The sequence below is a fragment of the Coffea eugenioides genome, chromosome 11 (assembly GCF_003713205.1).
Source record: "Coffea eugenioides isolate CCC68of chromosome 11, Ceug_1.0, whole genome shotgun sequence".
Classification (NCBI taxonomy): Eukaryota; Viridiplantae; Streptophyta; class Magnoliopsida; order Gentianales; family Rubiaceae; genus Coffea; species Coffea eugenioides.
The window spans coordinates 27738790-27754138 of NC_040045.1; the positions used below are offsets into that span (position 1 = coordinate 27738790).

At 34.5% G+C, this 15349-nt stretch overlaps 1 protein-coding gene across 2 annotated transcripts; it reads left to right on the plus strand.

Annotated features, from left to right (window-relative positions):
• Positions 1 to 822: 822 nt before the first annotated feature.
• LOC113754281 (probable disease resistance protein RF45) lies at positions 823 to 8247 on the plus strand. Of its 2 annotated transcripts, none has more exons than XM_027298659.1 (4): positions 823 to 1970; positions 3365 to 5147; positions 7261 to 7401; positions 7995 to 8247. In XM_027298659.1, exons 1-3 carry the CDS (start codon positions 926 to 928, stop codon positions 7319 to 7321), a joined length of 2889 nt encoding a protein of 962 aa, XP_027154460.1. In that variant the 5' UTR covers positions 823 to 925; the 3' UTR covers positions 7322 to 7401; positions 7995 to 8247. The 2 variants fall into 2 exon arrangements, with proteins under 2 accessions (XP_027154460.1, XP_027154461.1); XM_027298660.1 differs by having other exon boundaries at positions 7261 to 7396.
• The last annotated feature ends 7102 nt before the right edge of the window (positions 8248 to 15349 follow it).

Genomic DNA, 15349 nt, shown 5'->3' on the forward strand with positions numbered 1-15349 from the left:
AGCCCAAAACTGCCATCTCAGTTGGCTCGGCAAGATGTGGCCTGAATCCAATTAGTATCAAATCCGAAATTACAACTGACAAAATCTATACTGTATCATCACATTCAAATTTGAGAGTAAAATAAATTCTCTTTTTTGTCATAATCATGACTCCTCAAGAGAAACTTTAGCTTCGCCCTTGAAATTGTATTATGTTCGGTGTGTCACCTTAAAACGTTATTCCCAAAAAAAAAAAAAGGGATAAGATCATGTCACTATTAAGGGAACGAGCTGGGCAGCACCATGTGGAGCCGAACAATAATAATGCACGTCGTGGACATTTGAAAAGGAAAGGACGTGGAGAAATTCCGCAACGGATCTTCTGTCCCACACTCTGTGCCACTCTCTGTCCCATTTTTTATTATATTGCTATTTCTCTTTCATAAACATCATGTTTTAATTCTTTTTTATTTCCTTAAGATCCAATAACTATTAATTAAGTAAAAAATAAATACAACAACCTCAAAAAAGTAAAATATAATAGAAAATTAAAAAATACAGCAGAAAATTCATAAAAAATCTCATTTTTTATGCATTTTGATTTTTTTGAGTTTGTTAAATTTTGTGTATTACTCAATTAATAGTTATTGGATCTTAAGGAAACAAAAAAGAATTAAAACATGATGTTTATGAAGGAGAAATAGTAATATAATAAAAAGTGGGACAGAGAGTGGCACAGGATGTGGGACAGAATATCCGTTGCGGAGAAATTCAATAGCATTCCCACAAAGGTTTTCAGACTCCAGAGCCCAAGATGTGAAAGTCTACTAACATTTGTCAATATCTGAGTCAGATAAATTGCTCTTCTTGCTATGTAAGAGTAAAACCATCATTTTGTGCTAGTGAATTCCATTCTTTACGAAAATATACATCAATCTCATCCAAAATGGCAGAATCCATCCTATCCTCTGCAGTGCGTAATATAGGTGAATTGCTAATTGAAGAAGGAAAGTTTCTACAAGGCGTTAGCGAGCAAGTCAGACTCCTTCATGACGATCTCAAAGGGATACAAAGGTTCTTAAGATATGCAGATACGAAACAGACTGCAAGGGACGGTGTACAACAGTGGATTCCGGAGTTTAGAACTGTCGCTTATGATGCAAGTGATCTGGTTGAAGATTATGCTTTGAGGCTTTCAATTTCAAGCAACGGAGGCTTTACAAGTACTCTAAAGAGGATTCCTTGCATCGCCACAAAGGGTTATACCCGTCACGATTTGGGCGTAAAGATTCAAAGTCTCAGAACTAGGATCTCTAATCTCACCAAAAATTTTGGCGAGTATGGGCATGTAATGACCAGAACGGAGGAAGGAGAGTCGAGTGATACGTCCAGGCAGCAACAATTAAGGCACACTTACTCCTTTGTGGCCGACGAGGATGTGGTTGAACTGCCTGATGATGTTGAGCAGCTGGTTAAATATTTGCTGAATGAGGTGGCAGAGCGCAAAATAAGCGTGGCTTCGATTTACGGCATGGGTGGTATAGGCAAAACGACTCTTGCTAGAAAGGTATATCACCTTAAAAGAGTAGAGCAATATTTTGGAGGTCGTGCTTGGGTTTGTGTGTCACAACAATGGCAGCCAAAAGATCTCTTCCAACGCATTCTACTCAAGCTTATACCTGAACAGAGCAATGAGATTATGATGAGCGAAAAAGATAATCTAGCAAGGCAGCTTCAACAGCACTTGCAAGCTAAAGATAGGAGATGTTTGATAGTCCTCGATGACTTTTGGTCAACAGAAGCTTGGGATTGCTTAAAAGACGCAATCCCAGTTTCGGAGCATGGATCCAAAATTGTGCTCACAACTCGTAATAGAGACGTTGCGGAACATGTTGATCCAAATGGTTATCACCATCAACTGCGTCTTTTGACCAATGATGAAAGTTGGGAATTGCTACGCAAGAAATCACTGAGGGGGAGAAGTGGTGAAGGTAAAATTTTTCCCCTTTATTCATATATATATATTGAAATACTGCAATGGAATATGTAATATTTATATAATAGAATCGTGACTCTGTCAATGAGACGCATATTTAAGATTAGACAAATATGTAATTCTTCTTAAAATTCATTCTCTATTCTTTCTAAACTAATGAATGTTTTAAATTTGCGATAAGATACGTGTATATTTTTATTAGTTTTAAAAAATAAGAAGTAAAGATTATGTGTTTCTGCATTTTTCTATTTTTCACCCTTATTGCTAACTATAAGATTTTAAATTGATGTTTCACTAACCATTATGTGTTGCAAATCACAGTAAATATTGCGTAAATATATTTTTAGCGTGCTACATATTTATATGTATGTCCATCCAAAATTGTCAGAAGAGCTCATAAGGAATTTTAAACATTTAAAGATCAGACCACAATATTTAGGCCTGGTTTGGTTGAAAATTTGTTACGTTTTTTGTGAACACATTTTTCAATCATTTTTTTACCTTACATATATTAAATTGCTACGGTAATTTTTCTACAAACAATCCATACAAGGCCTTAAGAAGTTTTGGATTTCAAAGTGAAATGACTAAATTAATAGGAAACATGGAATTAATAGTAAGAAGCTTTAGAACTTCTTACCAAAAAGAACGGGGTATGTTTAATAATCACACTAACTATGACCACTTACAGGCAATAAAGGATAGATCTGTCAAAGTCAAAGTTTCAATGGGTCTTGCTCCCCGACTTCTGACCCATTCTTCTGGGTTTCATGCTCCACCACAGCCATAACCCAATTCCTTCTTCCCCAAGTCCAAACTTCCTTGGTTTCTTTTTCCTCTCAACTTTCCTCTCCACGGTTTCTTTATTTACCTCTCTCATGCCTTTTTTTCTTCATATATCTGTTATTGCATTTTCTTAATTAGTGTCCATGGATTTTCAATGCTCTTGACGTGTTGTTTTCTGCTTATCGTTGCCTCTTCATGGATTTTAGAATAACAAAAAGCTTGTTGTGTCCTGGGATCCGAGTTGAAGCAGGATGATTCGATGGTTGTGGCAATTTTTTCAGTCTCCGAGTCGACTCAGTCCTAGTGGACCGAGTCTGAACGAGTCACTGGCAGTTCATGCGTCTCTTATGAATTGCGGACCCATCTCAGACTGAAGAGCCCCGACTTGTCTGAGTTGGGACCCATTCCAGCCAGGACTTGGACGAGTCTTTGAACCATGCTTAGGATAGCCTTTTTCTAAGACTATTGATAGGTCTCAAATCTTTGGATTAGGAGACTTATCAGTTAACAGACTATCAAGTTTTTCGTATAGTTGTTGAATGATAACATGATGCTTATGAATGATAGATGCGTCATAGTTGATATTTGTTTAATGCTACACAGGTTTGGAAAAGGTAGGGAAGAAAATGTTGAAATACTGTGGGAATCTTCCGTTGGCCGTGGTGGTTCTGGGTGGAATTCTTAGAACTAAAACAACCCTCAGCGAGTGGGATGAAGTGCATGAGAATATCAAATCCTATTTGGATAAGGGAGAAAAAATTGGAAAAGAAGGAGAGGTGCCAAAGGTTTTAGCTTACAGTTACTACAACCTCCCTTGGCAACTAAAACCATGTTTCCTTTACTTGGGTAAACTCAGGGAAGATTTTGACATTGGAGTAGAGAGTTTATATCAGATGTGGATAGGAGAAGGTATGATATTTGAGAATGATAGGAGGGAGCAAGAAACAATGATGGAGGTTGCCGAGCGTTACTTGGAAGATTTAGCACACAGATGCATGGTTGAGATTAAAGTACATGAGGAGGGGAAGCATGCAGTAACAAGGTTGGAGTCATGTCGACTTCATGATCTTATGAGAGATCTATGCTTAGTCAAGGCAAAAGAGGAGAATTTGTATAAGCTGGTCGATCGAACTACTTCACGAGATTCTCCCCTTGCATTTGAAGCACAGTATGGTTTAGTCCTTCATTTGCTTCCAGAAGATATCTCTGAATACAACTTTCCGCCAAAAGAACAAACTAAGCATCTTCGCTCATTCATGTGTGATTCATTGGTAGGCAAAGGGACCTATTCTAATCCAGGGGTGAGAATAATGTCCCAAGTCAAGAATTTGAAGATGCTCAGAGTTTTGACAATTTTATCCTTTGATATGGCCTCCCAAAGTTGTTATCTCAAATCACCTCTGAGATATGTCGTTAAGCTTATCCATTTGAGATGTTTGAGATTGAGAGGTCACAGAATAAACTTGCCATATTCCTTGGGCAATTTAAAGTATTTGGAAACTCTCGATTTATCTGGTAGTTATCGTTGTAGAATACCGAACGTGCTATGGAAATTGGGATGTTTGAGATATCTTTATCTTTCGGACTGGTGGTGGTACTCTCAGCCTAAGCTGCGGTTGAGCAAGCAGCTGGAGATACTTGAATCATTTAGCAACGGAATTTGCAATCCTGAAGAAGTATGCAAATTGTCGAATCTCAGAGCTTTCAAAGCAACAGTGTATAAAAACTTTGAGGACTTGGAACACATCATCAATCATATATCAAACTTGGATTGCATACGTATTAGCTCACTTACAATCAATAGTTGTGATTTTGGCCGGACCAACTCCAACAATTCCAATGACAGCAACGGTAGTTTGGATATTCTTTCAAGGGTGTTGTTTAGTAGGAATATTCATGAATTAGAGATCGTGAATAGTTTCTGCAAAAAGTTACCGGATTACCAATCCCGTATGTCTCCTGATCCTGCAGGCCTTACTGAATTAAGGCTGCAGTGTACTAAAATTGAGGAAGACTCAATAGGAACGCTCGAGGAGCTTCCTAACTTAAGACTGCTGGAACTTGGGACATATTCTTTTCTGGGCCAAGCAATGATCTGCCATTCAGGGGGATTTCCCGAACTAAAACATCTCAGGCTTGATAGTTTGGGTAACTTAAAGCAGTGGATGGTGGAAGTAGGGGCCATGCCTAACCTCTCAAGTTTATGGATTGAGCGGTGTAGAGAATTGGAAATGATTCCAGATGGGCTGAGATGTTTAACTACCCTAAAAGAGGTAACTCTTGTGCAAATGCCTGAAGAATTCAACAATAGAATTAGGAGGGTGAATGGTCAACAAGGAGAAGATTATGATAAAATAAGCCACGTGCCTTCAGTTAAAATCCACAGGTACTCTTTTTCTCCTTGTACTTTTTCCTCCAATTTTTCTCTTTTAATTTTCAATTTACGGTTCTTGAAATTCCCTTTTTCTTAGCATCTAGTTCCAATATCAATTTTGATAGGCTTCACCAACATCATTCAATATTTTCTTTTGTCTTTTTAATGACTATTGTGTTTTTTTTTTTTAAATTTTTTTCCTCTTCAGAAGAAACGGGATCATAGTTTTATCTTCTAAATATTTATTTTTGTTTATCTAAGACATCATCTAATGGAATTCTTGTTCCATTACTGTTTAAGGAATTTGGTGATGAGGAAGTAAGTTTATATTTGAAAGCATTGCCTTCCATATTGTAAGGTGAAGTCAAAATATTTTGCTTATTTCTTCGTGTTTGGAAATGGGTTGACATAATCTCTCATAAATTAAATTTAATGGATTAGTATGTGTTACCGTCATATAATGTACTCATCAACCAAAAATGTTGCATGGCGTAAAAAATGCCTAATAACTCTTTAAACTATTTGTGCTTCCCATGTAATTTTTTAAAATCACCATCCCTATTTAATCAAATATCTTGGATTAAACCTAAATTTTGTTTAGCGTTCGGTGACGAAGAAGCATCATGTTGTTAGGGCTACAAAGAGTCGAGTCGAGTCGAGTTTTATTCTAATCGAGTCGAGTCTTGACTTAATTTTATCAAGCTTGAATTCAAGTTCAAGATCGACGAGCTGTCAATTTAAAGCTTGAGATCGAAAAAATAAAAAAATAATTATTTATTTTTTAAAAATAAATAAAAAATATTTTTTGTAATAAATAATAAAATATTAGAAATATATATGTAATTTTACTATTAAAATAAAAAATAAAAAAAAATATATATATATATATACTAAGCTCGCGTTTAATATTTTGAACTCGAGTTCAATTTGACTAACTCGAGCTCTATCGAGCTCAAGTCAAACTTTGACTTGCAAGCGACTCGATTAGTTTGCAGCCTTACATGTTGCCTTCCAAGTCTTATTGATGTCAAAACCAACAATTAGAGCTTGTGTTAAGTCAATCAAGACTATTTACTTTAATTCGTAGTACAAAATGACATGGCAAGTTTGTTTAGGGATGATGCACTTTGATTCCATTCTCAGTTACCCAAAATTGTTTCCCTGCAAGTGGTGCCTGTGGAGGATTGGGAGGACAAAATGTCGGTGGAAAATTTTTTTTGAGATATTTTTTGTTTTTGTTTAGTAATTTTTTTTTGGCAGTAATGTTAGCAATTTTTTCTTAAAAATGAATGAATTTACCGTACATATTTATAGAGAAATTTTAAGATTATTATTTTTTTACTAATTGGACAGAACCATTTATATATATATATATATATTTAAAGGATTGTTAGATATAAGATGCCAGAGAATTACTATTGAATAGAATGAAATATACAAGTTAAATAGGGAAAGATGCAAGGCAATTTTTTTATTGGTTATAAATTTATAAGTTTAGTTGGCAGACTTTACATTTGTTTGATTTGCTTGTCTTGTTTATATTAGTTTATCATCTTGTTTCCTTTTTATATTTAACTTACAAACTATGCAATCCATATATTTGCCGTGGAGTCAGATTTGTTTCGCTGTTTAGCTGCTTTTGCCTTAAATACTATCTGATATATATCAAATTTAAATGACAACACCTCGTGACAACATCTAATTTTGTCATAAATAAATTAAATTTAATGACAATAGTGCTTATTACCCCATAATGTTAATTTTTTGGTGAGAACTTGTGTTATTGTCATTAATAAAAACACGTATTTTTGTTACAAGAAAAATCACTAAAATGTTGTCATAACTCATAACATGAATTTTTTGGCTATGACAACACACTTTTGTTGTCATTCCCCTGTTTCATGAAAAAATAGATCCACTTCCAAAAGGTGAAGAAATTTTGTAAGATTTAATAGGAGATTTAGCTCAATTTTATGGCTATTTATTTATTGTCCTTCTTCTTGATCTTTTTCTCGTCTTTCTTAGAGTTTTCATTTTTTTGTATCAACTTTTTGAAGGAAATTTGTAATAGTAGATTGAGCTCAATTTTGTGGTTATTTCTCTTCATTTTCGTGTCATTGTGCAGATTGGTTGGCGGAATAATAGGTTATCAAGTAGAAACTGTTTGTCCAAGCAATCCTGTTTGACCAAGCCCCGGGTCTTGCCTTAAGAAAATTCTACACTGAATCTCCTGGCTTTCCCTGATCTCATCCGATTCAAATGTGAGGTAATTAAACTTACTTAATCTCTTTTCTTTTTCCCGCAATTTTTAATTTATATGGAAATTTTAATGCATAGAGGGATATTATTTGAAAAACTTGGAGTAATTGATTTGTAACATGGATGCTTACAGTAGTGTTTTCACATTTTTTTTTCTAAATTTAATGTGATTTGAAGTGGAATTATAGAATTCTGGTTTCAAAATTCAATCTGTGATGTCTTTTGATTCACAAATATGTGATCTTCGTCCACTCTTCTGATATTAAAGTTTGTTCATTTTTGTGGTTTTTTTTTTTTTTTTTTTTTTGTGTAAAAGCTGGCACTATGTTAGTCTGTACAATTACTAGCATTTATATGAAAATTTTCTCTGCTAATTGTCCCAAAGAAGGTACAAAGGCAGAGTATTGTATTCTTAATAAAGCTTATTATACATACAAATTAATCTTATGATGAATGACTGATGAGTTTGTTTCCTATATTGTTAAAGCTCGGTGTATTGCAATTTTATCTTAAGAAAACAATACTTGCCTCTATTACCAATTTTCTGTAATGAAAACTCTTGCCTAAAGTCTTGCACCATCTTTCATTTGCATGTTGCAGTTTCTGTGTCATAAGTTTCTTTGCACATAGCAGCTGTTATGTGACTCCAAATGATCTGAAACCAGCATGACAAGGGCCAACAAGATTGCAAGTTGGTTAGATCTTCTTGTGTAGCTGGCATTTGTATGTATTGCGAGCATCTTTACTTAGCTATTAGGGAAGATACCAATCTGTTATATGATCCTTCACTTTTAGTGTTTGACCCAACAAGGAGATAATGTGTGACTATTTTTAGCTTTTGGTTTGGTTAGTCTCACTTTGTTTAGCTGCTCAAACTTTTCTTGTGCTCAAAGCTGTTGGCATAGAGCTAGATTCAGTGCAAGATTCACCAATGCAGTTGGAGGAGGCCATCTATGTTCTTGTGTTCTTAAGAAGAGAGGGTTAAATTAATAAGGAAACTTTCCCTTAACTTTTTTATTAACCTTAATTGAAAATGAGATGATCATCTAAATAAGTACAATACCAAGCTAAGAAACATCGTTGGGTTGGCCAAACGGAAAACTAATTGTGTTCGAACATTGAATTTCCATGATTTAGACACCGCCACATTGTTCTCTAGTATTTTAAGAAACATTACCATAACCAATCTAAACTTTTCCTAATAAGATCCATCATTCTCCCAAAAAAGAGCAATTCGACCACAACCCAATGCAAGTTTCTGGATTCCTCCATCCCTTTTTCTGCAATTCACAGCTTTTACTCGTATTGAATTTGAAATCTATCAATACTTTTCAATAAAGGACAATAAACAACTACATGCATGTAGACAAATCAAATCAAATCAGTTTGTTTTTTGTTTTTTTGTGCTTCTTTCCTGTATCAACAAATGACTTTCGTTCCTTGTTTTTCATTTTGCTTAAATTTTGTTTATTTCTTTAAACTTCCTATGCAGTTAGAATTTTTCTTTGAACTCAAATCTTTTCTCTTTTTTTTTTTTATTTAAATCTTTCTAGCAACTTCTCTCTCTCTCTCTCTCTTTTTTTTTTTTATTTAAATCTTTCTACACCTTTTTTTAATTTAAAGCTTCTCTCTCTCTCTCTCTCCTACCAATAACACTTTCTACATCCGCCACCATCCTCCCCTTCGCCCTCCTCTCTTGGTTTAACTAATAATGTTTTGGCAAAATACCCTCCTCTCTTGGTTTAACTGATAATGTTTTGGAAAATACCCTAAGATGTGGTTAAATGGGTTGGGCAAGCTGTTGGAGATACTCAACTCATTCAATAACCGGTCTTACAACCCTGGAGATTTAACCAAATTGATGAATCTCAGGTCTTTCAGAGGAATCGTGTATCACAATCTTGAGGATCTCAAACAAATCGCCAACTATAAATATGACATGGACTATATGTTCAAATTAAAATTTTCAATTATCCCCAACTGCAAGTATATAGGTCATTAAATCAGTATAGTGTAAATTATGGTCGATCCACAAGTAACAATAACAATTACTAAGGCTTATCACTTAGTCTATTGCCTAAATAATCTCAAATTAAAGTAAAGTGCAACTACAACAATGAACTAGTAAAAGCTATAACTAATGATATGACAAGTGAGAAACAATAAGAAGATAGTTCCAGGTTTTTTACTCACTTAAATGCTCATAAATAGGATGTGATTTGGTTGATTCAAATTATTACTCGTCTTGCCAAGAATATAATTTCCTAAGACATTTGAATATCGCTTTCACTAATGACAAGTATACATATACCTAGTCTTCACCTACTTTCGTGGTTGAACAATTAAGCATAAGTTTATGAAGATAATGAAATTACACAAGTTAAATCCACCTAAATGCATCTCTACTTTCATGAATCTACAATTTAGAGCTCAACAATTTTGATCTAGTATTGTTAGCCAACTCTAACTACACAAACAATAGGATAGATGGTTTGTAATGGTGATCAAACAACTACAAACATAAAAAACATGGAATACATAAACTAGCAAGTACATGATATAGTAACAATCAACCACAATCAATCCACGGTCAAAAATCAAATAAGTTCATCTCAATCCTAAGACAAAACAAACTTAGGTACTTATAATGGATTAGGATGAAAGCACATTTTTCTCTTGAAACAAATCATGATAAAAATTAGTAATAAAAGTACGAGTTAAGTTTGAAATAAATCTTTATTCCAATAGTAGAAATAAAGCTCCTCAAGCTCCTCTTGCAATCTTGTCTTCAAATGCAAAAATTACAAGAATACCTCACCGCTAAGCAAATACAAAAGTTGTAGTGAAAACTTTTAGAGTTAAGGTTGAAGAAATCTTTATTCCAATAGTAGAAATAAAGCTCCTCAAGCTTCTTTTGCAATTGTATCTTCACATGCAACAGTTACAAGAATACCTCACCACTAAGCAACTACAAAAGTTGTGGTGAAAACCTTAACTTCTCTAGATGTTTTTCTTGGAAAAAACTAGCCAATTTTGTGTCGTCAAAGTGTGCCTCCAAAAGCTATAGCACCACCCCCGTAAGTTACTATTTATAGGGTGGTAAAAAAGATAGAAAAAAATTGACATGAAATCCTAACTGCTCCAAACTACCATATAGATCCGCTGCAGGATCCATTGTCAAATCTGGTCCAAATAGGGTGGGATCCAGTGTTCTGTTTTTCAAGTTTGATTCTGTTTTCAATTTGGTGTTGGATCCATGCCTGCTTATCCAGGATCCAGCGTTGGATTTGCTTCTCCTATTTTGCTCTACTACAATCCACATTTGGCTGGATCACCCTGGGGGCACTTCTTCGTATCTTTGTGCCTTGGATCCTCTGCTTGGATCATCTTCTGTCAAGTGAGGATACAAGGCTAGATCCAAGGGTCTTCCAGTTTCAATGTTTCTTCTTTTCCACTTGTCACGGAAGCTTTTCTCGTCCTTACTTGTGACTTCTCGAGCACACTAAATCATCCTTGAACTATCCAATAAATATGAAATTCACTCCAAACCACTGCTCCATCATTAATCCTTGCAAAAACGCAGCTTTTGTGAGTAAAATGAAATAAGCACAAGTTTTTCATTCAATCCTTAATAGACACAAAATCTCGACAAAACTAGCATTAATAATACTCTTGTAGCAATCAAAAGCACATCAAACACACTAAAACAGGCACACACACATGATATAAAGACAAACACGTATCGATTTCAAACATAAACTGCATGTGCATCGCCTCGCTCGAAATTTGGAATTACAATTTTGGGACCGACTCCAACGGCTTGAATAACAACAAGGGTTTGGCTGTTCTTGAAGGGGTGTTGTTTGGTTGGAATATTACGGTGCTTTATGCAAGCATTTACTGGATTACCAGCCCCACATGTCCACTAGCCCTGTAGGCCTTGCTTAATTAGAGCTGTTCCACACCATTATTGAGGAGGACCAACAGAAACACTGGAAAAGCTTCCCAACTTGCGAGAACTATAATTATGTACAAAATCTTTTTTAGTCCAAGAAATGTTTTGGCACTCAATGGGATTTCTTCAGCTTAAACATCATGTTTGCCTAAGTTAAAGAAGTGGAAGGTGGATGAAGGGGACATACCTAAGCTTTCAAGTTTACATCTTCACAATTGTAAAATTTTGGAAATGATTTCAGATGGATTGAGATTGACAACTACCCTAGAACAACTATAACTTGTGAATATGCCCCAAGTCACAATTAGAGTTCCAATAACGAATGATGAACAATATCCAGATTATGATAAAATTAGTCATGTACCTTCACCTGAAATTAGCAGGTACTCTATTTCTACTTTTACTATTCCCTGCTTAAAGATTTTGTTTACCATTTCTATTGTTTCTACACAGGAAGGCTCAAGGACCACCAGTACTTCACCGCTAAAACTCCAAAAAAACTTCTTACAAATGTCATGGAATCACGCTTATCAGTTGCAACTTTTTTCCAACAGCCTGTCAAAAGGAAAAAGTTGCAAAGAAAAGTTGCGGGGAAGGAAAATTATTTGTGCCAGGGATCATTTTTTCAGTTAATTATTTTAGCTTACAAATATGAAAAATTTATTTAGCTGAAAAATAAGCCTTAAGTACAAAATTAATTTAATGATGTTATGAAACTATTAAGGTAACCGTAAGTAAAAGAAATATCCTTTACTTATTTACTTAAATATAAGACCATCGATTGACAAAACCATTTACCAATGGATTAAATTAGACAAAATAGGGGCAATGTTATGGTAGTTTGATTATCAATTTGAAATGATAAAAAAAATCAATGACCAAAGCCTAATGACAAGTATATGAAAGTCAAGTGGCCTTAATTCACGTTGCCAAAAAGAGAACGCATTGGACATTAATGACTAAACAATAAATAATAACCCAAAATTTTGTACAAGGATCAAATTATTTTTGTGAGTGCCCCAAGAATCCATACAGAAATTAAATCTGACGGCTATGGAGCAAGTCATCGACTGAGTGTTTTTCAGTTGAATGAGCTCGTTTGGATTGTTATTTTTTAGAGTTCATATAGAAAAATGCACTTTAGTGATTTGATGATGTATGTGAGATAAAAAAGTGATTGAAAAATATAAAAAATTTTTGAAGAAAAATTACAATCAAATGAACCTTTAAATTTTAGTCGAACATGAACTATCCTTTCTAGAAAACTTGGACTTGGCAAGGGACTCGAGCTGGGGAGTATGTATCTAACAACAGCTGGATTCGGGTTCAGATGATGGAGTAAAATCCAAGACCTGATTTAGGAGGACTAATAAGGAAAACTATTAGGGTCTTTATGTATCATAAGTAACTTTACCGAACACAACGACTGTGCAAGTAAAGTATAAATAGGATGAGAAAATGACCTTATTTTTTATTTTCTAATTCTTTTCTTTCTCTTTATTTGATATATTTCACGACAATAATATTTCACGACAATACTGTTCTGGTAATTTTTATCTACTATCATTAAACTTTAAAGTTAAATATTTTACAATTTTTAAGATATACAAAGAGCTAGAATTGATTGTAGATTTAGTTTTAAATTGACCTTTTTTTTGCATTGGACTAACAATAATGCGAGATGATGTTTATACGCAAAGCCAAAGAATATTTTTCTTTTGTTTGTTCCCTTCTTGTAGAGGGGAAAAAGAAAAGCAAAAGTTGTCTCTCTATAACTGTGTTGTGAGGACGGAACGAGCTAGCCAGCTCCTAGAAAATTCAAAAGACCTTGTCCATGGAAAAATTCAATAGCATACAAAGTTTTCAAACATCCAGAGCCAGATAAATTGCTCCCCTTGCTATGTAAAAGTAAAACCATCTTCCTTTGCCAGTGAATTCCATCCTTTACAGAAAATATATATCAATCTCATCCGAAATGGCAGAAGCAATCCTATCCTCAATCCTATCCTCTGCAGTAGAAAATATAGGTAAATTGCTTATTGAAGAAGGAAACTTTCTACGAGGCGTTAGCGAGCAAGTCAGACTCCTCCATGATGATCTCAAACGGATACAAATGTTCTTAAGATATGCAGATACAAAACAGACTGCAAGGGACCCTATACAACAGTGGGTTCCACAATTTAAAGAGGTCGCTTATGAAGCAAGTGATTTGGTTGAAGATTATGCTTTGAGGGTTTCGATTTCAAGCAACAGAGGCTTTACAAGTACTCTAAAGAGGATTGCTTGTATCGCCACCGAAGGTTATGCCCGTCATAATTTGTGTGTGGAGATTCAAAGTCTCAGAATTAGGATCTCAAATCTCACCAAAAATTTTGGCGAGTATGGGCAAGCAATGGCCAGAATGGAGGAAGGAGAGTCGAGTGCTCCATCCAGGCTGCAACAATTAAGGCACACTTACTCCTTTGTGGCTGAGGAGGATGTGGTTGAACTGCCTAATGATGTTCAGGTGCTGGTTAAATATTTGCCGAATGAGGGTGAAACAGAGCCCAAAATAAGTGTGGCTTCGATTGTCGGCATGGGAGGTATAGGCAAAACCACTCTTGCTAGAAAGGTGTATCACCATGAAAAATTGGATTAATGATCAAAATTTACTGATTTATCGGACACATGTACTATTTTACTTTAAAAACTTATCTCAAACTAGTATTAGGAAGTGTATTTGAAATAACGATAAGATATTTTATTAATGATTAAAACTGAGTACCTTAGTTAGTAAGTATTCATAATATACTTGTATAATACATGATTATATGTATAACTTAAAAACTTTTTGTATCTATTTATTTTAAAATAATATGAAAAATAGTTTGACTCTTCACATAACCTTGTAAAATATGTAATAAAATTTTGTTGTATTATAAGTTTTTAATCATTTTCAATTTTTAAAAAGTTTGAAAGTTTGGATAACAATAACAACAAATCTTCCTAATTATATATTTTTTCAATTTTAATCATGTTGTATTCAAGAGACAAGAGAGTTATATACTTGCTATTTTATAAAATAAGCAATATACAGGGAATGAAAGAAGTGGAATTAAGAAAGAAAACTCCAAGCATATTTTTATGAAATTTACTTGGTTATATGTTCCTGAACATATGGAGCCGAACAACGTGAAGATCGTAATTAGTTCGTTAATATTTTCAAGCTAGAAATCATGTTTGGACTTGAATTGATACATAAACAAACAAGTTTGAACGACATGGTTTAAGCCGAGTTCAACTCGAGTACCAAGCTGCTTGATTCTATTACAGCCCTAATTGAAATACCACAAAGAAACATGATCCTTTTGCATTGTTACCATTTACTTAAGCAACTTGATCTTTTTTTTCTCAGATTCATACAATCCAGTAGATTAAAAAGAAAAAACTAACATGTCTTTGGTTCCAAGACTATTGATAGGTCTCAAGTCTTTGGGTCAGGAGACTTGTTCGATTAACAGTCTGTTAAGGTTTTCGTATAGTTGTTGAATGATAACCATGATGCTTATTTCTGATTATGGAAGATCTACTATGATTGAACCAAGGATTACATGAGAAATGAATGATAGATGCATCGTTGTTGATATTAAATTAGTTTGTTTAATGCTACACAGGTTGTGAAGATTTGGCCAAAATGGAAAAGTTAGGAAAGAAAATGTTGAAAAATTGTGGGGGTCTTCCATTGGTTGTGGTGGTTCTGGGTGGAATTCTTAGAACTAAAAAAAGCCTCAGGGAATGGAATGCAGTGCATGAGAATATCAAATCCTATCTGGATAGGGGAGAAAAAATTGGAAAAGAAGGAGAGGTATCAAAGGTTTTAGCTTATAGTTATTATGACCTCCCTTGGCAACTATAACCATGCTTCCTTTACTTGGGTAAATTCAGGGAAGATTCCAACATTGGCGTAGAGAGTTTATATCAGATGTGGATAGGAGAAGGTATGATATTTGACAATGATAGA